At 37.5% G+C, this 24,039-nt stretch overlaps 1 protein-coding gene across 5 annotated transcripts in view; it reads right to left on the bottom strand.

Moving 5' to 3' along the window:
• NBEA (neurobeachin) overlaps positions 1–24,039 on the bottom strand; it is a 661,454-nt gene that overhangs the window by 77,888 nt on the left and 559,527 nt on the right. For all 5 annotated transcript variants that reach the window (XM_055542371.1, XM_055542373.1, XM_055542372.1 and 2 more), the window contains exon 45: positions 6,667–6,807. In XM_055542371.1, coding sequence (XP_055398346.1) covers positions 6,667–6,807 — 141 coding nt within the window. The remainder of the gene's footprint in view (positions 1–6,666; positions 6,808–24,039) is intronic.

Genomic DNA, 24,039 nt, shown 5'->3' on the forward strand with positions numbered 1-24,039 from the left:
AATTCAGATTAAATAATATTGAGAAAAGCTGTAGCATCAGAGATGACACAGAGTGGTGATGATGACGACCAGCTTCATGCCTGGTGTCAAGTACCCATGTTGGGCTCCAGCCAGACTGACAGTTCCTTAGGTCGTATTCATCCCTCTATCCTTAGAGCCAAGCATGGTGCTTGGGTCACAGTTAGTGCTTAATTAATGTTTTTGAACATACATAAACATACAAGGTACTGCTGGGAGAAGGAGTATGGTTGGATAAGAGTAAGATACAGTTTTTTTGGTCAGTTTTTAACTACTAGTTTGACCAAAAAGTTGCATCTTCAGAATCCACTTCTTCTTTATTCTAGGATGCTGATGTAAGGGCATTTATGTTTTCTTTGTAGGTAATAGGTAGAGAATAATTTAGAGGGATCCAAGTTGTCTTCATGATTTTTAACCTATTATAGATATGAGTGAAGACCCATTTATACATGAAGAGTCTTACTTCTTATCATCAACCACTAAAAGCTGATCTCTACCCTAGCCTGAATTATCAAACCCTTCCTTAGTTCTGAACCTTAGTGAAGTCATGCCAAGAATAAGTGCAGATGGGCACAGTGAAAATAAATCTGAAATTGAAGAATTATTACTTCTGGTCATGAAGTTGATGACTCTGGTTGTACCCAAAACACAGAATATTGAAGAATTCCACATTTTTTGCTGTTCCACATAGCCTTTAAAAAGATCTGGTTAACAACTGTTTGAGGGTCACATACTACTTTACTGATATATATTCTCATTATTTCCAAAGGCCTCCAGCTGCTACAGTGGTAGAGTACTAACAGAAAGGGATAACCTATTTGTTTATAAGTGGGTAATGATCTTTCAAGCCCTGCTCACTGCAGAGATTACCTTTTCCCATGTGTTTCCATGTTACCTTCAAGGCACAGTCCAAGGACTTTCTGTTTCATTTGATTCATGCTTGACTAACATAGAGGATCAAGCTCTATATTAAGTTTAAGAAACTTTAATATTTATTCACCTGACACATGTTGATCAAACCATTTTCAATGTGTGTGCTCAGTCACTCAGTCATGTTTGACTTTTTGTGACCCCCATAGCCTGTAGCCCGCCAGTCTCCTCTGTCCATGGGATTCTTGAGGCAAGAATACTGGAGTGGGTTGCCACTTCCTCCTCCAGGGGATCTTCCTGACCCCGGGATTGAACTCATGTTCCTTTCTTTCTATGTGTATATCACCATATTAGATATTTTATCATTCTTCTAGAAAATTTTTGCTTTGGCGATAAGGTGGACAAATAAATAAATGTTAAACAGAAATTTCAGAAATTAAATTACTTGGACTTGTTGAGCTTTAAAAACTTTAGGTTCTGTCCTGCAGTATAAATGGCTGATGGCAGACTTCTTTCTCCTGATTACATCTACCCTAACCTTCCAACTCTTCCTCGGGGACAGAAAGTCAAACTAGCCTGTCCTACATGGGAAGTACAAGGCCTACTGAATTATGTCATAACCTTCAGTGCCTGCAAGGACACTAACAACCTGTCCTGCCTTCCAATGATGTGCAAAGAAGGTGAAAGAGTTACTCGCTCAGTTGTGTGTGACTCTGCGACCCAATGGACTATAGCCCGCCAGGCTCCTCTGGCCTTGGAATTCTCTAAGCAAGGATACTGGAGGGGGTTGCCATCCCCTTCTCTACGGGATCTTCCCGACCAGGGACTGAACCCATATCTCCTGCATTGCAGGCAGATTCTTTACCATTGGAGCCACCAGAGAAGCCCTCCCATGGTCTGATCGCAGACAACTCACCCTTCCTGGGCCATCCAACTCTGTCACTCTTCCCCTCTGCTCTTTAGACAACTCCTTTATTTTTCTGTCTTACATGACTTCCGCTCAGTCATCCAGAAGAGTCTTTTTTATACCCCTCTCCCCTCTTCTTTCTCTTAGTTTCATTTGAAACAAACCTCATTCCTTGGTAATAGTGCCGGGACATAATTTTATCAAAGAAAAGATATATATACCTTGAAGTTATATAAAGCATAATAAAGACCAAAGGGAAGGGAACTAAAGTTATGAGCACTTTTTGTGCATGGCACTGTATTATCTCAGTTAACTAACTCAATCGTCCCTATTATCCTTTAAGTGGGTGTAATTATCCCCGTTTTACATCTGAGAAAGATCACATTGTCTGAAATGGAGGAATCATTGTTTACACTGTGCTGTGTCTAACTTCAGAAGTTTATTTTCTCCCAGTGTTTTCAAAAGAAGTCAGAAGTATCTTTTAGAATCTTCAGAAACCTTTGTGTTTCCCATACACCAGGCTCTTGTTTAAGAATCCTCATCTTTCTCAAAGTAAACATACATTGTCCGTTAAGTATCAGCAATCAAGAGAAACAGGATGGCAATATTCTATTCAGTAGCATTACATTTTGGTCTTAATTACAATGTTTGCATTAAGTGCTTTTACTATTTTTTTCCCCCACTACAAATATATACTGCTGAAGATACATTACAGTTTAAATAGGCTTTTGGGTAGGATTTCAAGACAACTCATAATTTATGAAGTAAGTCCCCAATTCTAAACAATTTATCAATTAACTTGTTGTACAACCTATTTAACCTCCTAAAAATCATGATTAAATGTTTGATAATGGAGTTTTGAACAGGTAGGTTGAATATACTGAATTTGGAACTTGAGTAGGTTACTAAAGGATATAAGAGTCCAATTTAATTACTTCATTGAATATATTTTATATTCAGGGTAAGATTTAAAGCAAAAGTATTCCAAGTAAAATGTGTCCTTTTATACTATTTAATGCTGAACAAACTCTAAAATTCTGTAATAGTTTATTCATCATTTGCCCAACAGCAGGTAGCAGAGAAACAGCTTTTTCAGAAACTTGCTATTTAGACAAGTGACTTTACTCGTGGTGTGTCTAAAATAATACTTTTAAATTTCAAGTAATGAGGTATGTAGCTAATTTGCATTTTAAAGCAATTATTATCAATGTCATACTAAATATATTGACTGAAACTAATAATGAGTTTAATGACTTTGGGTCTAGAAGGCTTGAAAGATAAAGAAAAGATATTTATTTTAATCTATATTTTATTTTTATGAACAAATTTTCATTGACACAAATTTTAATGTATTTTCTACTTCATAAACTCCTTGAGATGGGAGTGAGGAAATCACAATTCCCTGGGCCATTAGGTTAAACACTTAGTAAGCTATTAGACTGTGATACTTCTATTTATAACAGTACAACTTGAGATGCATTGGCTAAATGAGTTCCATAAAAGCAACCCTATAGATTTCTTCTTTCAATGCAGTAGCCAGAGGTCACATGTGACTACTGAGTACTTAAAATATGGTGAGTTCAAGCTGACTGTGCTATAAATAGAAAATACATCTGGATTTCAAAGAATACCAAAAAAAAAAAAGTGAAATATCTTATTTACAATTTTTATATTGGTTACATGTTGAAATTACAACATTTTGGATCAACTGGGCTAACAAATATATTTATTAAACTAATCTCACCTTTTTACTCTTACTCTTCTTCTTGTTTCTTTTTACTCTTTAATGTGGCTACTAGAAAATTTAAATTATATACATAAGTGGCTTGCATTACATTTCTGCTGTTCAGCACAGCTATAGACAATTCTAAAAGGGAGTGTGTAGGATAAACAAGGATAGCATTTCTGCTGTACCCCTGCAGAGAGTCAAATTTGTACTCCATTTCTCTAGAATAAGAAATAAATTTAGGGGTGAATTATAATTTATTATTTGATAAAATGTTTAGTTTATCAGGGATAGAAGTGTTAAGTCAAGCTATTGATAATAAGTATTTTTATAAATTCATATTTAAATTCTTAGAAAACCAATTTTAGACTTATTTGATTATACAAAAGCCACTGAATATCATTTTATATATCTCAAAATACTATAATACATAATATGTATAATATACTGTCATATAATTCTCAAACCAACCGACTTGATAATGGTTTTTTCAGAAATGGTTCCTGACTTGTTTTTAATCCCAAGATGCCCTAAAAAGGTGTCTTACGCCCCCCCAGGGTGATGGCTCATTACAGCAATAACTGTTTCTTGCTTTTTGTTTTCTTGTTGGTCTATTTTTGAGCTCAGATAAAATATTTTACATTTATTGTAAAGGACACCAGCTGTTTGAGATCTTGACTGGTGAATTTTTGGGTTTCTGTGTTTAGTTTTGACCTGTGGCTGAAACTGCTGCTATAAAGTTCTCTATATATGTGTGACTGTAATCAGAAAAGCCTTTACCTCTTTATATGAGCATCTAGTTATTTTCTTACACCTGGAGAGAATTAATAAGTTATTACAACCCATAAACTAAAGGTGTTTTGTTCTGATTGGTTTACAGTGGTAAACAGACACGTATAAATCTAATATTCCCCCCAAATTAACAGAAAGTTTTTTAAAAATAGAACTTCTCTAAAAGTCCTATAGTTAAAAAAATTCTTAAATGGCTAGCTCAGAAACATTTTTATAAAAGGATCCAAATTTACTTAGTTAAGGTGAATTTTTGAACAAATTAGACAAACAACTTTGGTCTAAAAAAGTTTTATGTCTTTTCCTTTAGTTTATAATTACAGACTTTGTTTTTTAAAATAAGATTTGAGTTTGTTTCCTTACAGACTAAGCTAAACTTTAATTTCTTACGTTGGTTTAGGATTATGAAAAATATAAAACAGGCATCCAATTAAACTGAATCATAATTCTGACAAGCTTTTTTCATAACAGTAATTATTTATAGTACATTACCTACCATTAATTTACAAGTTACCTAAAACATACACATACTACATGTTTGTTATGAGTTCAATTTGCTTGAGGAAACTCTCCAAACCAAACTGTTTTTTTAGGCAGTGGGGAAAAAAACCCTTGTCAGTTGGAGATGCATTCCCTACTTTGTCAATGTGTTTCTGAGGCAAATCAGCCTCATGCAACAGAGTAGTCTGAAGTATATTTTGGTAAGAGGAGATAGCATTATATATATTGATTGTATTGACTGAGAGATTTACTCCACAGTCATTTATAGTTTTAAAAATATCTGGCCATCTGACTCGAGTAATTGCTCTCAACTAAACTAGATTGAAGAGGGCGAAACCAAGGCAAAGAAATTTTGTTAAGATTTTTTGCAATAATATAGATGAGAAAGAAGAGGAACCTGAACTAAGGAAGTGCCAGAGTTAATAGAGAATGGAGATAGACTGTAGATGGTGGAACCTATCACATGTGATGTCAGACTATATGTAAGGGGCTGATAAAATGGAGAAAATATCCAGGTTAGGTAACTGGGTGCGATAAATGCAGATTATTTAGATAAGTAATCAGTAGGAAACACCCCTGCACATTTATGAGGGAGATGAGAAGTTTATTTTTGGAAATGCTCTTTATAGTACTGTGAGGTGTTCAGGTACAAAAATATAGAAAGACACAGAAATAAGCAAATATATTCATATCTTAGAAATTCAGGTTAGGAGCCCAAGAGAAATGTCTGCAATAAGAGAGAAGCTGGCAGTCATTAGTTTAGAACTGAATGATACAGTCCAGATAACACATAGGAAAATCCTGGGGAACAGAATTATTGAGAAAAAGAAAACTGAGCATGAGATAGGACAGGACAGTTAGAATGACAGGAGGGAAATCAACAGAGGATATTGTCAGAGGAGCCATGAGATGGAGAAACTTCAAGTGGGAGGAGGTGAGCAATGGTGCCACATGCTTCAGATACACCATGGAGCTCTGCCATGGTGCCCTTCACAGAGACAGCTCAGTAAAGTGGTGGGAGTGGAACCTGCATCAAGCAGGATAAAGACTGAATGTGGTGATAGACCAGCACAGTGCAGAACCGGATAGTACCTTTGACTATGCAGGGGGAGACATGGGAAGTCACTAAAGAGTGGGTGGGGGCTGGCAGGAGGCATGTACGTATGTGCATTTGTATGAAAGTATGTGTACGTGTAAACTGCGTGCTTAGTCGCTCAGTTGTGTCCAACTCTTTTATGACCCCGTGGACTGTAGCCCGCCAGGCTCCTCTGTCCATGGGATTCTCCAGGCAAGAATCCTGGGGTGGGTTGCCATTTCCTCCTCCAGGGGATCTTCTTGACCCAGGAATCGAACTCCCGTCTCCCGTGTCTCCTGCATTGCAGGCAGATTCTTAGCCTACTGAGTCATGTGTAAGTATGCATTTAAAAGATTGGAGAGATTTGAATTTATTTATGTCTTAGGAGAAAGACAAAGTAACAGAAAGTCTTCAAAAACATTAACTGTTTTTAAAATACACAGTCTCATGAAGCAAGACTGGGAGGGCTGGGAAGAACGCCAGCCGGTGACAGTGAGAAAGGAAATGCTGGATATTAAGGACACAATCTAGGAGTCTGGTTCCTTTTGTAAATGGTTTAGGTTTAAAAAACTCAATCTATCTTTCTAACCCAATTTTGCAAATAAGGCAACTCATTAACAAAAAGGAATCAGGTTTTGCTAGAGTTTGGCATCTTTCATTTCTAATTCAGTGGTCTCTAATCTCTGCTTAAAACTAATAAGTATATTTGATTTTTATTTAATTCCTTATATTAAATACTGAGATATTAAAGGCAAACTGTAACTTAATGAAGGCACTCACGATTCGAACAAGCCAGGATAAGGTGGATGTTGCCGTAGAATAATGTGTGTTGTAATGGTAGGGAGGACTCTGATCATCTTCCCAGGTCTCGTAGCGCTCTGCATAAAACACAGCTCTCTTTGGGTTCAAAGCACCGATCGGCTGTAAAAAGAGAAAAAGAAGCACTGTGTTTAATACAGTCATATTAGATATTCAACATTATAACTCTTTACTTGAAAGTATTTACTGTGAATTCATTTTAACAATAGACTATGTGTTATTTTGCATTATATTTTTACCAAATTTGATTTTGATATTGACATTTGATTTTGATAATCACTACATTTGTTAAAATTCACTCAAGAAATGATTTATGTATGCAGGGTTTCTAGGTTTTATTGAAAGTTTCCATAAACTAGATTGTCAGAGATGAGCCAGTTTAAACTGTTAAGGCAAAACCAGTATTTTGGTGTTATTTTGTCTACCTAACCACAGCCATAATGAATATTTAGCTTGATCACAGGAAATCAAGTGAGAAAGTGAAGAAGCAGTTGACCATGTGACCATCACATTAGAAAAATCTTGTCTTAATAGCCAGTTACCCAGAGTGTGAAAGACAGTAGTCACACATATGGAAACCCTGTTGGAATTTTAGTCCCATTATTATACAGATGCAGCAAGTATTCTTTTTATTAAATTCACCTGGAAATCTGAGGCTGGTGGAAATAATCCAGACAATTCAGATTCCCTGGAAAGCATTGTGTTCAGGCCATTAAGTCTTGTCCTAGCAACACCACTACACTACTGATTACGACATTAATCCCTACAGTGGAACACATGGTAAAATGCTCAGGATACTACATATGTGCGTGTGTATATATACATATATATTTTTTTTTTTTTTTTCCCAGCAAAGTATATGTTAGTTGGACCATTGTCTCCAACTTCCCAGGACACCATTTATCAAGATTTTCTAACATGTAGTACTCACGATTTCAAATAGCAAACTGCCTTAGCTTAAGTTTTTGTCTGATTTTGACTTAATGGCATATGGAACCCATTCATATAAACCTAATAGCTACAATGCTTTGTTTTAGGCTGCATACTGTAAGAAACAAAAGTTTCTCTAGAAAGCAAAAGATGAATAATATGTAAAATATATAATTCCTTTATTTCAAAATGTAATATTACTAGTTAGCTATGAAGTTCCCCCCAGGGCTTAATTTTAACAAGACAAGTAGTAGAAAATTAGTGTTTCAATGGAAGACAAATAATGTTACACAAGAGAGAAAGATTAATAAATTGCTTGTAAGCTTTTTCTTTGGGTCTCAGGGGACTAATTCAAACAATACCATGATGTCAGCAGTTAAAAAGTCTTTTAAAATTTTCATAATAAACTCTTATTTGCAAGGATTCTTATCCTGAATATTAAAACTATTTATAAATTATGTTATTTTCCCTTAAACTTAATTATGACTTAACAAAGACTAAATAATTTAATGTTTTCAAAACTTTGGCTTAAATATAGTTTTTAAATATTCTAAGGCTTAAACTTTATTCTCTGCTAAATGTTACTGCCTATCTCTCAAAAATTTTTTACTTGCATACAGAAAGCAATGTAACTTCATTAAATGTCAACAAAATATTAATAATATTTAACATAAACATATAATTTTTTGGTAAAAGGGCAATTACTACAATAAAATTAATGTTGAGTTCTATTACAAATTAAAATAGTAAGTTGTTCATTTAAACTGGCCTATATATTTTATGGTATTCTCAGGTGGCACAGAATCTGCTTGCCAAAGCAGGAGACGTGGGCTCAATTCATGGATCGGGATGATCCCCTGGAGAGGGAAATGGGAAACAACTCCAGTATTTTGCCTGAAAAATTCCACGGATAGAGGAGCCTGGCAGGCTACAGTCCAAGGGGTTGCAAAGAATTGGATATGACTGAGCATGCATGCACATATTTTACACTTTTTAGATGTGCAGATAAGTTTTTCTAACTCAATATTATAAATTATAATATAATTATTTTTTCAGAGCATTTAAATGTTGAGTACTTTATTCTGTCTTGAATAGGCTTATAGATCTTTCATATGCATAAAATGTCTACACAATCTCTCAGGATTGACCTTACCTGACACTGTTCTGCAAGGCCTCACAAAACCAAACCCCCAAAAGGGCCTCATGGCCCTTCTTCTAATCTTTTCCAGGCTTCCCTCAACTACTTGAAAGTAGAAAAAATAAAAATAAATCTGTACGCTTTTTATTTTATTCAAGTTCCATCAAAGTCATTTTATTGGAGTGTTTTACAGAATAATATGTTGTAGGAAACAGCTGCCCTGTATTAAAGCTTATATATGCCTCCACGAGTAATTTCTTAAAATACATGTCACTGTTGAATTTTCATCCAATGCATTTAGAAATACATTTTATAAAACAGGTATAAATAGTTTGGCTTGTACTTATTATTTTTCTATTATTTTACTTCAATCAAGAAGCAATACTTTATTTAAAGGAAAAATGCTTCAAAATATCTGTTTGGGAAATGAGAGCTTCATCACAGATGACATATCTTCTTATGAGATCCAAATAGATATATCTATCTATCTCTATCCATCTATTTGGCCTACGTACCATACTATCCAACTACTTACTTACCTACCTATCATCAATCAATTAGTCACCTACCTATACCTATCTACTCAGTCACTCACTTGTCTGACTCTTTGTGACCGCACAGACTGTAGCCCGCAAATCTCTCTCCATGGAAATTTCCAGGCAAGAATACTGGAGCAGGTTGCCATTTCCTCCTCCAGGAGCCCGACCCAGGGATTGAACCTACATCTCCAGCGTCTCCTCTATCGGCAGGTGGATTCTTTACCACTGCATCACCTGGGAAGCCCATATACCACCTACTTAACCCATGTATAAAGTGATAGGGCTGCAAATTTGTTACCCTTTTAAAAATTGAGCAACTAATGCAATGTCAATACCACTTGGATTTAGTAAATAAATAAGGTAGAATTATGATTTAAAAAACAAAACACCTAAAACTACACTTAATGAAATTTATACATTATTTTGCAATCTTTTTCAATTTTCATCATAACTACCATAGCAACAATCAGTTTTATTTTCTCTCAAACAGTAGGCATTTAGATATAGCCAGCTCTGGGCTTTTGAGGAATTCCCACATGAAATTTATAACTGAAAGTTTACAGCTTGCTACTAGATTTGTTATTTTGTCTTTGTGAATTTGTATGTCACAAGTTGATGCTTAACATATTGCAGAAAATTATGATAATAACAATGCAAAATTAAAAAAAATTTTACCTCTATATTTTATTATTATAATTCAAATTCTAACACTGCTATAAAGCCTGTATAGCTTGCAAAAAGCACTATTTTCAATATAAAATTGATGGAAATTACATGCGTAACATTATCATGTCCACATGAAACACTATTAAATTTACTGAAGAAATGCTGTTTGAGGATTTTCTCTGCTCTATCACTTAATTTACCTGTTTTGAATACTGAGAGAGAGATTTGTTTCAGCAATAGTATCATAAAAAGCTTTGTTTCCTGATAAACTGTGATTTTTATTGTATGGGACAAAATTCCTGACAGATGCTTATGGAGATTTACATTACTAAAGGCTCTGAGAAATATTACTGTAAATAGCATTGCTTAATTGTGTCTATTCTTACTAGAACATCATCTTTCTTTTGTTTTGCTACTAAATGCAATAGAATTAGTGTCTGCTAAAATGTACTTTGAAAAATTCTGGTTAGAATAATAATAGTATATATTTTTGACTGTTAACTTTTTTTTTGGTTTCCTTTTCCTATTTTCTTTTCCCTTCTGTTCTTTTCAGTTCAGTTCAGTTCAGTAGCTCAGTTGTGTCTGACTCTCTGTGACCCCATGAATTGCAGCACGCCAGGCCTCCCTGTCCATCACCAACTTGCAGAGTTCACTCAAACTCATGTCCATCGAGTCGGTGATGCTATCCAGCCATCTCATTCTCTGTCATCCCCTTTTCCTCCTGCCCCAAATCCCTCCCAGCATCAGGGTCTTTTCCAATGAGTCAGCTCTTCGCATGAGGTGGCCAAAGTATTGGAGTTTCAGCTTCAGCATCAGTCCTTCCAAAGAACACCCAGGACTGATCTCCATTAGAATGGACTGGTTGGATCTCCTTGCAGTCCAAGGGACTCTCAAGAGTCTTCTCCAACACCACAGTTCAAAAGCATCAATTCTTTAGCACTCAGCTTTCTTCACAGTCCAACTCTCACATCCATACATGACTACTAGAAAAACCATAGCCTTGAATAGACGGACCTTTGTTGGCAAAGTAATGTCTCTGCTTTTGAATATACTATCTAGGTTGGTCATAACTTTCCTGCCAAGGAGTGTCTTTTAATTTCATGGCTGCAATCACCATCTGCAGTGATTTTGGAGCTCCCAAAAATACAGTCTGACACTGTTTCTACTGTTTCCCTATCTATTTGCCATGAAGTGATGGGACCAGATGCCATGATCTTCGTTTTCTGAATGTTGAGCTTTAAGTCAACTTTTTCACTCTCCTCTTTCACTTTCATCAAGAGGCTTACACTACCATGAAAAAATAAATAAGTTACAGGGATATATTGTACAGCAAAGAGAATATAGCCAGTATTTATAATAACTTTAAATGGAATATAACCTATAAAAATTTTGAATCACTGTTTTGTACCTCTGTTACTAATATAATATTGTATATCAACTACACCTCAATTAAAAAAGGGATAAGAAAAAATAAATCGCTCATTAAAAAAAAAATTACTCTGTGGTCCTTGACTGAATACTATCTCGAACAAACCAATTTTTAAAGACATACAGTAGGTAACTAGAAAAACCTGACTATGGTCACAGTGTTAGATAATATTAGGGAAATACCATTAAGTTTTGTTAGGTGTGAAGATAGTATTCTGGTAATGGAGGAAAATGCATTTTTCTTATTAAAGTATTTAGGGATAAAGTGTAATATCTTTAATTTACCTTAAAAGCACTTCAGTAAAACAAATAAAAGCTAAAATGTTAATAACTAACATCTAGGTATTGGGTAAGTGGTATTAATAACTGTTGGTGCTTTTCTTTTGAAAAGTTTTATAATAAAAAGTCAAAATAAAAAAAAAATGGAATGTAAAAACAAAAAAAAATATCTTTCAAATTCTAACCAATAGTGCTTATGTTTTAAGTTGTTCTTATTGATAAGAATGCTTTTAAATTGGAAATTTGTGGTTGCAAAATGTGTGAAAATTTTGGTCTCTTAATAGATTAAATCTCCCCTTTGCAGTTTTATGCACACTATTAACTTGCTTAATATGGCCTTTCATCATCAGGTGAAATTCCGCTAATCACAACACTATTCCCACTTACATTCTTAAGAAATGGAGTCTGAAGTAATGAAGCATTAATAAAAGGAAGTGTTAGGAATTATATTTTGTTGGTTTTAACCGAGTGTATTTCTTTTAATACTTTTTCATAGGGTGAATAAACACAATTAATTATATTATGAAAAAAGATAAACTTTGAGCCAAAGTTGCAATTCGATTAGCAAAGTTTATGAGCACGTTAGTACATGGGTCGGTTCCACATGGGACCGAAGTCTCTGCAGAGGGACAGTGGCTCACTCCAGGCATTGCTGTTGCCTCCTCTGTTTCTATTTGACATGGGTGTCCCAGCGTTTAGGAAAGGTGGAGTGCATCTAGGAGATAACGTAGTCAATAGGCATTTAATTAAAAAAAAAAAGTACATTCTACCTAACTATTGTGGACAAATTATAGGTAAGAAATGAGAAGGAAATAAAACCTGTGTTAACTAGTACAATTTCTCCTAGAACTGTGGGGATAAAATGAGAAAATCTATGTACACTGCTTTAGCACTATTCCTGGAACATAACAGTATGTGTCAAATGTGGGCTGTTATTATTCAGTTCAGTTCAGTTCAGTCGCTCAGTCGTGTCCAACTCTTTGAGACTCCACGAATTGCAGCACGCCAGGCCTCCTTGTCCATCACCAACTCCTGGAGTTCACTCATACTCATGTCCATCGAGTCAGTGATGCCATCCAGCCATCTCATCCTCTGTTGTCCCCTTCTCCTCTTGCCCCCAATCCCTCTCAGCATCAGAGTCTTTTCCAATGAGTCAGCTCTTCGCATGAGGTGGCCAAAGTACTGGAGTTTCAGCTTTAGCATCATTCCTTCCAAAGAAATCCCAGGGCTGATCTCCTTCAGAATGGACAGGTTGGATCTCCTTGCAGTCCAAGGGACTCTCAAGAGTCTTCCTCAACACCACAGTTCAAAAGCATCAACTCTTCGGTGCTCAGCTTTCTTTATAGGCCAACTCTCACATCCATACATGACCACTAGAAAAACCATAGCCTTGACTGGACGGACCTTTGTTGGCAAAGTGATGTCTCTGCTTTTGAATATGCCATCTAGGTTGGTCATAACTTTCCTTCCAAGGAGTAAGCGTCTTTTAATTTCATGGCTGCAATCACCATTTGCAGTGATTTTGGAGCCCAGAAAAATCAAGTCAGCCACTGTTTCCACTCTTTCCCCATCCATTTCCCATGAAGTGATGGGACCAGATGCCATGATCTTCATTTTCTGAATGTTGAGATTTAAGCCAACTTTTCCACCTTCCTCTTTTACTTTCATCAAGAGGCTCTTTAGTTCTTCTTCACTTTCTGCCATAAGGGTGGTGTCATCTGCATATCTGAGGTTATTGATATTTCTCCCGGCAATCTTGATTCCAGCTTGTGCTTCCTCCAGCCCAACGTTTCTCATGATGTACTCTGTATATAAGTTAAATAAGCAGGGTGACAATATACAGCCTTGACGTACTCCTTTTCCTATTTGGAAGCAGTCTGTTGTTCCATGTCCAGTTCTAACTGTTGCTTCCTGACCTGCATACAGGTTTCTCAAGAGGCAGGTAGGTGGTCTGGTATTCCCATGTCTTTCAGAATTTTCCCTAGTTTATTGTGATCCACACAGTCAAAGGCTTTGGCATAGTCAATAAAGCAGAAAGAGATGTTTTTCTGGAACTCTCTTGCTTTTTCCATGATCCAGCGGATGTTGGCAATTTGATCTCTGGTTCCTCTGCCTTTTCTAAAACTAGCTTGAACATCTGGAAGTTCCCGGTTCACGTATTGCTGAAGCCTGGCTTGGAGAATTTTGAGCATTACTTTACTAGCGTGTGAGATGAGTCCAATTGTGTGGTAGTTTGAGCATTCTTTGGCATTGCCTTTCTTTGGGATTGGAATGAAAACTGACCTTTTCCAGTCCTGTGGCCACTGCTGAGTTTTTCAAATTTGCTGGCATATTGAGTGCAGCACTTTCACAGCATCATCTTTCAGGATTTGAAAGAGCTCAACTGGAATTCTATCACCTCCACTAGCTTTGTTCATAGTGATGCTTTCTAAGGCCCACTTGACTTCACATTCTAGGATGTCTGGCTCTAGGTGAGTGATCATACCATCGTGATTATCTGGATTGTGAAGATCATTTTTACACAGTTCTTCTGTGTATTTCTGCAACTTTTCTTAATATCTTCTGCTTCTGTTAGGTCCATACCATTTCTGTCCTTTATCAAGCCTATCTTTGCATGAAATGTTATCATTTTGCTGTTATCATTACCCTGGAATAATTCCTAAGGAAGTTAGTTTAAAATATCTTAGTGAAAAGTACTCAATTTTACATAAAAACAATAGAGGTAAAAATAATATACCTTAAATCTTCATGTGTCAGTTCTAAAAGATGTCAAAGTGCTAAATAGTGGGGTGATGATGAGTCTGTAAGTTTCAAGATCATCACTACTCACTGTTCCATTTCAGCTGGGAAACAAGGTTCAAAGAGACTGACTCTGGCGTAATTTTGCCACAATGATGCTATATTTTAGATGTGAGACATGGCAGGTGAAATAAAAGCACATACAGCACACACAAGAAAAGTGCTCCAGTTGTTCCCAGTTCCTTTTTTAACAGCTTACATTTTTAAAAGTAGGACAGCCTGCAGTATTTTCACCTCTCTATCTCCCTTTCTGAAAGGATAGGACACTTAGCTAAATGGGAAGGCACAAGAAAAGAGGCTAAGCGGACTTCAGCATAAGCAGACAAAGCAGGACTGGGTGCGGACTTCTGTGTAAATCCTTAAAGCTCCCTGTCACCCTCTATGTGTCCCCAACAAACAACAGTGGAGAAGAAAACAAACCAAAAATGTATCGCTATTTCTGGGTGTGTGTGCATACTAAGTTGCTTTAGTCGTGTCCAACTCTTTGAGACCCTATATATAGACTGTAGCCCGCCAGGCGCCTCTGTCCATGGGAGTCTCCAGGCAAGAATAATGGAGCCTGCCATTTCCTACCCCAGGGGCCCGACCCTGGGATCGAACCTGCCTCTCTTCTGTCTCCTGCATTAGCAGGAGGGTTCTTTACCACTAGAACCACCTGGGAAGCCCTTCTGGGTACTATGTTTCTGTGTTAGTCACTCAGGCTGGTCCAACTCTTTGCAACCCCACAGGCTGTAGTGTGCCAGGCTCCTCTGTCCATGGGATTCTCCAGACAAGAGAATGGCTTGCCATTTCCTTCTGCAGAGGATTTTCCCGCTCCCAGGAATGAACCCTGGTCTCCTGCATTGCTGGCAGATTCTTTACCGTTTGAGCTACAGGAAAGTCCTGGCTACTATAGTGAATGTGAATCAACTTGTTTCTTTGTCTGCACTTTTCATGGTTTTTCTTCTTTCCAATTAGAAGGAAAGGAGCATAATACACAACCAGGTGAACTAAAAATGACTGTCAGCTATTCAGGGTATGAGCCAGTTCTTAACTGTCTTTTTCTTTCCACTGCCTGGCACAGAGTAGCTGTGCAATAAATGCTTATGTAATGAAGGAATAAGTGAATGAATAAAATTATTAATTTGAAACTGGTGCCCTTTTGCATAGTACCCCTTGCAAATTATTGCCTTCAGTTTGGATTATTCCATGAGTTTGAAACAGTATCCTCTGCCCACAGGATTCTCCAGACAAGAATACTGGAGTAGTTTGCCATGTACTCCTGCCTGGATCTTCCAGATGCAGGTATTGAACCCAACCCCTTCATACACTGGCAGGTGGGTTCTTTACCACTAGTACCACCTGGGAAGCCCAAAACAGGATCCAGATTTTGCCAATACATACCTTGTCTTAAGCAAAGGAGAAAAGGAAAGATGTACCCATTTGAATGCAGAATTCCAAATAGCAAGGAGAGATAAGAAAGCCTTCCTCAGTGATCAATGCAAAAAAATAGAGGGAAACAACAGAATGGGAAAGACTAGAGATCTCTTCAAGAAAATTAGAGATACCAAGGGAACATTTCATGCAAAGATGGGCTCAATAAAGGAAGAAATGGTATGGACCTAACAGAAGCAGAAGATATTAAGAAAAGGTGGCAAGAATACACAGAAGAACTATACAAAAAAGATCTTCATGATCCAGATAATCACGATGGTGTGATCATTCACCTAGAGCCAGGTATCCTGTAATGTGAAGTCAAGTGGGCCTTAGGAAGCATCACTACGAACGAAGCTAATGGAGTAATGGAATTCCAGTAGAGCTATTTCAAATCCTGAAAGAGGATGCTGTGAAAGTGCTGCACTCAAGATGCCAGCAAATTTGGAAAACTCAGCAGTGGCCATAGGACTGGAAAACGTCAGTTTTCATTCCAATCCCAAAGAAAGGCAATGCCAAAGAATGTTCAAACTACCACACAATTGGACTCATCTCACATGCTAGTAAAGTAATGCTCAAAATTCTCCAAGCCAGGCTTCAGCAATACGTGAACCGGGAACTTCCAGATGTTCAAGCTAGTTTTAGAAAAGGCAGAGGAACCAGAGATCAAATTGCCAACATCCGCTGGATCATGGAAAAAGCAAGAGAGTTCCAGAAAAACATCTCTTTCTGCTTTATTGACTATGCCAAAGCCTTTGACTGTGTGGATCACAATAAACTAGGGAAAATTCTGAAAGAGATGGGAATACCAGACCACCTGACCTGCCTCTTGAGAAACCTGTATGCAGGTAAGGAAGCAACAGTTAGAACTGGACATGGAACAACAGACTGCTTCCAAATAGGAAAAGGAGGACGTCAAGGCTGTATATTGTCACCCTGCTTATTTAACTTCTATGCCGAGTACATCATGAGAAATGCTGGGCTGGAGGAAGCACAAGCTGGAATCAAGATTGCCGGGAGAAATATCAATAACCTTGGATATGCAGATGACACCACCCTTATGGCAGAAAGTGAAGAAGAACTAAAGAGCCTCTTGATGAAAGTGAAAGAGAGTGAAAAAGTTGGCTTAAAACTCAACATTCAGAAAATGAAGATCATGGCATCTGGTCCCATCACTTCATGGGAAATGGATGGGGAAAGAGTGGAAACAGTGGCTGACTTGATTTTTCTGGGCTCCAAAATCACTGCAAATGGTGATTGCAGCCATGAAATTAAAAGACGCTTATTCCTTGGAAGAAAAGTTATGACCAACCTAGACAGCATATTAAAAAGCAGAGACATCACTTTGCCAACAAAGGTCCGTCTAGTCAAGGCTATGGTTTTTCCAGTGGCCATGTATGGATGGAGAGTTGGCCTATAAAGAAAGCTGAGCGCCGAAGAGTTGATGCTTTTGAACTGTGGTGTTGGGGAAGACTCTTGAGAGTCCCTTGAACTGCAAGAAGATCCAACCCAGTCCATCCTAATGGAGATCAGTCCTGGGTGTTTATTGGTAGGACTGATTTGAAGCTGAAACTCCAATCCTTTGGCCACTTGAAGCGAAGAGCTGACTCATTGGAAAAGACCCTAATGCTGGGAAAGATTGAGGGCAGGAGGAGAAGGGGATGATAGAGGATGAGATGGCTGGATGGCATCACCAACTCAGTGGACATGGGTTTGGGTGGACTCCAGGAGTTGGTGATGGACAGGGAGGCCTGGCGTGCTGCAGTTCATGGGGACGCAAAGAGTCGGACATGACTGAGCGACTGGACTCAACTGAACCTTGTCTTAAAATAGTACTTATCCGTCAGTTTTGCAACAGAAGGCAGTCTAACAAAAATGATTTTCAAATTGGGTTCTATGTTAAGGCAACCTTCAACATACATTTAGAAAAGATTTCTTATTTGGCCATAGCTTTTTTTGGCAGATGGTATATAATTAAACTTATACATTCACATTTTCATATTCTAACCAGTTTATATCATCATAGTCAGCTACCAATATACTTAGTTTTGCCCATTTTTCATGTTTTGTTAAAGCCTGAGCATTAGGTAAATTACATGCTAATGCAAATAAAACTAACTTCATCATAGATATTGTTGATCTATAATGAGAAAGAAAGATAAAATGACCGTAGAAACTTGCACCACATTGTGTAGTTGAGCACTCCTTACGCTAACAAGGTAAATAAACCCTTTTCTATGTGGTATGTCGGCGTTTGACAATATCAAGGGTGGACAGTTGAGAGTATTCACACTTCAGTGCATCCATTTGCATTATCACATTTCTAAACCTCGAGGCATTATCACTTCCTTTTTAAAGTGGCATAATAATTTGGGAAATAATGGTAATGCTTATCATCATCTGTCAATCAAACAACTCCTGTGTTAACAAAACATATTTTTTCCACACAATGAATGGGTGTGTGTGTGATGTCCTATGCTCATGTCAATATTAGTAAGATTTGGCTCTTGTGATTAAACTATTTCGTTTATCAGAGGGCTTGACTGGGAAATAGGAAAATTCCATTTACACTTTAGTGAGCAAGGGGCTGTGCTTCATGTCAAAGCCACATAACCACTCTAACTGCAGAGTAAAATTCATGGGTGTATGTAGATAACTGAAACAGTGGCATATATCATGCTTTAAGGTAGAGTCTGCCACAAAGTCACATCTCCATGAGGAAAATCTGTATAAATTTGGAGAAAAATCTCTACACTCAGTGTTGGTTGAGTACTGAAAAGATATGTCAATGATCGGTTGTTTCATTAGCTGCCCATCATGTCAAACAATACATATGACCTCTAACCTGCACATGTAATGAATAAAACTTGAACTTGTGATGTCTAATCTGAAGAGAGGTCTAATATATTTTACTGATGAGGCACTTACTTTCATTGCTCCTGTGCTCTTCAACTGTTCAGTTAAGTGGGTGAAGGAAGAGTAAGAATATTATAAATGCAATAAAATATTTCATTTAAATAAATGTGTATCTCAAATTTAAATAAACATTTAACTTCAGTAATTTGATGTTCAAGGCTTTCGTTAACTTGGAAATCTACACAGATGAAAAAATAGTCATTTATTGCATGAGAAACATTTCATATTTTATTAAAAATTGTTGCTTTTGATTTTATTAAAATAAAATTAAACCGATCTTCATCACTAGATTGTTTTCAATCACAAACTCTCAATTGAGAATTACAGAATTTTGCTTTATTGACCCCTAGTCACTGAATGCCACTGTGTGTTGGGCATTATGACAGATGCCTTACCTACATTATTGCACTTAACTTACAACTCCATGTGAATACTATTGTGTTCATTTTAAAGAAGAGGAAACAGAGGTTCAGAGAGCTTAGGAAACAAGCCTAAGTCTGCATAGCAGGTGAGAGAGCTACAACTGAAGAGCTCACATTCTTTCCATGTTCTGTTGATGACCTCTCCCTTTTCTCCTCTCAATTTTAATACCGATACACATAAAGGAAAACTGAAAAGGTGCGATGATTCTGGAGCTAGCCTTTCCCAGCAGCCAGTACAGAGAACAGAAACCTCCAGTATTCCCCTCTCTCTATAACTGAGAGCTGAGTGCCTGCTGAAGCCGACTTTGTGAAGAGGAAGAAAGCCATCTCCAATTCATATCACTATCCTGCCCATGGCACTGAAGCCCCAGGGAAGGTATGTCTGGGGCAGACCCATTATTTTTATTTATTTTCTCATTTTTGGTTCTTGTCTGGATCCTTTAAAAATATCATTACTAATTTTTCCAATGTGATTTTGTTCAGTATTGGTGGTAGTTTAGTTGCTAAGTCGTGTGCAACTCTTGAGACCCCGTGGACTGAAGCCCACCAGGCTTCTCTGTCCATGGGATTTTCCAGGCAAGAATACTGGAGTAGGTTGCCAATTTCCTTCTCCAAGGGATCTTCCCAACCCAGGGATTTAATCTGGGTCTCGTGCACTGCAGGCAGACTCTTTACCAACTGAGTTACCAGGGAATTCCTGTTAAGTATTAGATACGGCTTAAAAATGAAACAGCCGTTGCTTTGTTAATATTGTCAGAACATTTTGGGGAAGTATGTAAGAAATGCATGTAACAGCTGAATTATGTACTTAGATCATTTATGGGAAGAAACAGACCCAGTGTACATAGATGTTTTACACCCTTTCATACCCCTCTCATTTGCTTCAGTGAAGCATCCAGGATTCCTTGAGAGAGAGATCCTTCTTTGCATTTAGAGTAGATCTGGATTTTATGATACAAGCAATTTGTAGGAGAGGGGCTCTTTAAGAAAAGGAGCATAAAACTATAGACATACAATTAGGGGCAAGTGATAAGAAGAGGCCCCTGAAACTTGAGGAGCTTTGAAGTTTAAGTTTCACTAGCTTAAAGTAATTATGATAAATTTATTTCTGACTCCACTTAATGTCATATATTACAACCATTGTGTTGTTTAGTCACTAAGTCACACTCAACTCTTTTGTGACCCAATGGATTGTAGCCTGCCAGGCTCCTATGTCTTTGGGATTTCCCAGGTAGGAATACTGGCCATTTCCTTCTCCAGGAACTCTTTCCAACCCAGGGATCAAACCCGTGTCTCCTGTACTGGCAGGTGGATTCTTTACAACTGAGACACCATGGAGATTCATATATTATAATTATTATTGTCGTTCAGTTGCCACATTGTGTCTGACTCTTCATGACCCCATGGGCTGCAGCATGCCAGACCTCCCTGTCTCTTACCATCTCCTGGAGTTTGCCCAAGTTCATGTCCATTGCATTGGTGGTGTCATCCAACCATCTCATCCTCTGTCATCCTCTTCTCCTTCCGCCTTCAACCTTTCCCAGCATTTGGGTTTTTCCCCAATGCGCTGGCTGTTTGCCTCAGGTGGTCAAAGTATTGGTGCTTCAGCTTCAGCATCAATCCATCTGATGAGTATTCAAAGTTGATTTCCCTTAATATTGACTGGTTTGATCTTCTTGCTATCCAAGGGACTCTCACGAGTCGTCTCCAGCACCACAGTTCAAAAGCATCAATTCTTTGGCACTCTGCCTTCTTTACGGTCCAGCTCGTACAACTGTACATGACTACTGGAAAGACAATAGCCTTGACTATATGGACCTCTGTTGGCAAAGTGATGTCTTTGCTTTTTAACACACTCTCTAGGTTTGTCATAGCTTTCCTAACAAGAGGCAACTGTTTTCTAATTTCATGGCTGCAGTCACCATCCTCAGTGATTTCAGGACCCAAGAAGAGGAAATCTGTCACTGCTTCCACCTTTCCCTCTTCTATTTGCCAGTAAGTGATGGGGCCAGATGCCATGATCATAGTTTTTTAATATTTAGTTTTAAGCACAGCTTTTTCACTCTCCTCTTTCACCCTCATCAAGAGGTTCTTTAGGTTCTCTTTGCTTTCTGCCATTAGAGTGGGTGTTCATTGGAAGGACTGATGCTGAGGCTGAAACTCCAATATTTTGGCCACCTCATGCAAAGAGCTGACTCATTGGAAAAGACTCTGATGCTGGAAGGGATTGGGGGCAGGAGGAGAAGAGGATGACAGAGGATGAGATGGCTGGATGGCATCACCGACTCGATGCACATGAGTTTGGGGGAACTCCGGGAGTTGGTGATGGACAGGGAGGCCTGGCGTGCTGCGATTCATGGGGTCACAAAGAGTCAGACACGTCTGAGCGACTGAACTGAACTGAACTGACGACATATCTGAGGTTGTTGATATTTCTCTTCACAATCTTGATTCCAGCTTGTAACTTATTCAGATTATATATGTAATAGGCAACCTAGTGCCAATTAGTTTGTTCTCCTTCATAACCAATCAACATTCCTTGAGAGTTAGGTCTATATCTTAAAATCCTCTTAGCACCTTGGAAAGTTCCTTTTACACAGTAGCTCTGTGCATACAAACCTGTAGTTCACTTGCTATTGTATAGATTACAGAAACTATAAAGAAGAAACTTTAAAATACAGTATATTTGATATTTTATAATAGTGAGTTAGTTTAAGCTCCCTTTCTTTATTTAGGGTATAGGAATTCAACATTCCTCTTGTCAACTCTCAGCCTTGCACATGAGGAGACATTTTCTGGGATTTCTAAGAAAGCAAAGTTTCTTTTGTCTTTCATATGAGGAACTTGGTGAGATGCTTTCTTTGGATAGTTTGATATGAGTCTGGAACTGTCATGGTCATTTTGCTCCTAAAAGGGGATTTATTGGAGCTACTGGAAGCCATCCAGTAGAGAATGAGTACGAAGCTCACAGAGGGGAAGGCAGAGCAGAATGGTGGAAAGAACTCGGTGCTTGGTGGCATTATTTGCATCAATGGAAAAAGAAACCTGACTGAAAACTAAACCTTCCTCCTCTGAATTTTTTTTTTAAATTTTATTTTTTAACTTTACAATATTGTATTGGTTTTGCCATATATCAAAATGAATCTGCCACAGGTATACATATGTTCCCCATCCTGAACCCTCCTTCCTCCTCCCTCCCCATACCATCCCTCTGGGTCGTCCCAGTGCACCAGCCCCAAGCATCCAGTATCGTGCATCGAACCTGGACTGGCGACTCGTTTCATATATGATATTATACATGTTTCAATGCCATTCTCCCAAATCATCCCACCCTCTCCCTCTCCCACAGAGTCCAAAAGACTTTTTTAGTTGTGAGAACCAATAATGTTGATTTACTGTTCAAGCCAACTGCTTAAGCTGGGCTGTCTGAAACCTTCATCAGAAGTCCTGACACAACTAGTATTTATGAAACCAATGCAGTGCAGAGGTATAAAGAAAGAAAAGAAATAATCCGTCACTTTTTAAAGGACTGTACATTTCTTAATGTCTTAACTTTTATGCAGTAAGGAACTAAAAATTAGTTGAGGCTCTAAATGTTTACTAAAACAAATTCTACAATTTATTCACTGATAGGAATTATGACTTGGGTCCTAAATTTTGTGTAGGAAAAACTTTTGTTATTGGAGAGCTTTTAGAATGTTTCTGGTTAATACTACTGTTCAAATATTCCAAATATCCCTTGAATTTCTGAAGATTAACAGACTTTTCATTAAAAATTTTATTTGTAGTACTGGTTATAACTACAAGAATTTCATGTGCTCCTCAATGGTAATCTCTTCACTGTAATATTGTTGCATCATTAGAAGTTTTTCTTTCCAGTTATATTATTATGCTTCAAATATCATTTTCCCATTAGGCATATAATATGATATATTTTCATACACTAAAATCTTATTAATGATTTTTATACAGGATGGTTTCTAGTTTCTAGCCCATTTGTAAGAAGTTCCTATTAAGAAATTCAATTAAGCATGGGAAACAATGTAAGAATAATTTATTAACAGATCAAGGTTTCAATTTGCTACCATTTTCTATCATGTTATTTTGACAGAATGTAAAGAACAAATTGCTAAAGAATGGAACATAGAATTGGAAGAAAAAGTGATCTACCTTTTAAGAACCATGGGTTCAAAAGTTCACAATATGAAGGACTCTATGTTTGCAAAAGCAGTCAGCGTTCATGTCGCCTAATTTGTTTAGGCTGTCTGTTTACCTCTTTTATTTATCTAACACTAAATAAAATCAGGAGAGCACATGTGGGTCACAAAAGGAAAAGTTCTGGCAAAAGGCATACAGGTTACATAGATCATCTTTAAAAACTTGAAGAATGTTTACATATTCTAGTTACTTTAGAAATTGTGATTTCCTCATTTAACTTATCTTTTCTATAAGAATAAACTAAAAATCTATTATTACTAGTAAATATTTTACCATATGCCTTATCTCATCCATATTAATCAAGATGAAGGCTGTATTTTCTTTGGTTGGGATAATGTTTCAAGAACCTTTGAGTCCAAATGTCTTAGTGTACTTGAGCTTGCATTTTTCAGTCTGTTCCAGCCCACACTATACCTACTGCCATAATGCTGGATTCCCAGATTTCTGGTATCTGAGTCTTCCTCTCAGCTCTGGACTGGAGTCTCTCCAAGATGGCTAAGATACGTCTTTACTGACTCCTGTACACTCCTTCACCTAGGACAGGGCTTAACATACATACAATTAAGTGTGTGGTGTGTGTTGCATT

Source organism: Bubalus kerabau, chromosome 12 (genome assembly GCF_029407905.1).
Source record: "Bubalus kerabau isolate K-KA32 ecotype Philippines breed swamp buffalo chromosome 12, PCC_UOA_SB_1v2, whole genome shotgun sequence".
Classification (NCBI taxonomy): Eukaryota; Metazoa; Chordata; class Mammalia; order Artiodactyla; family Bovidae; genus Bubalus; species Bubalus kerabau.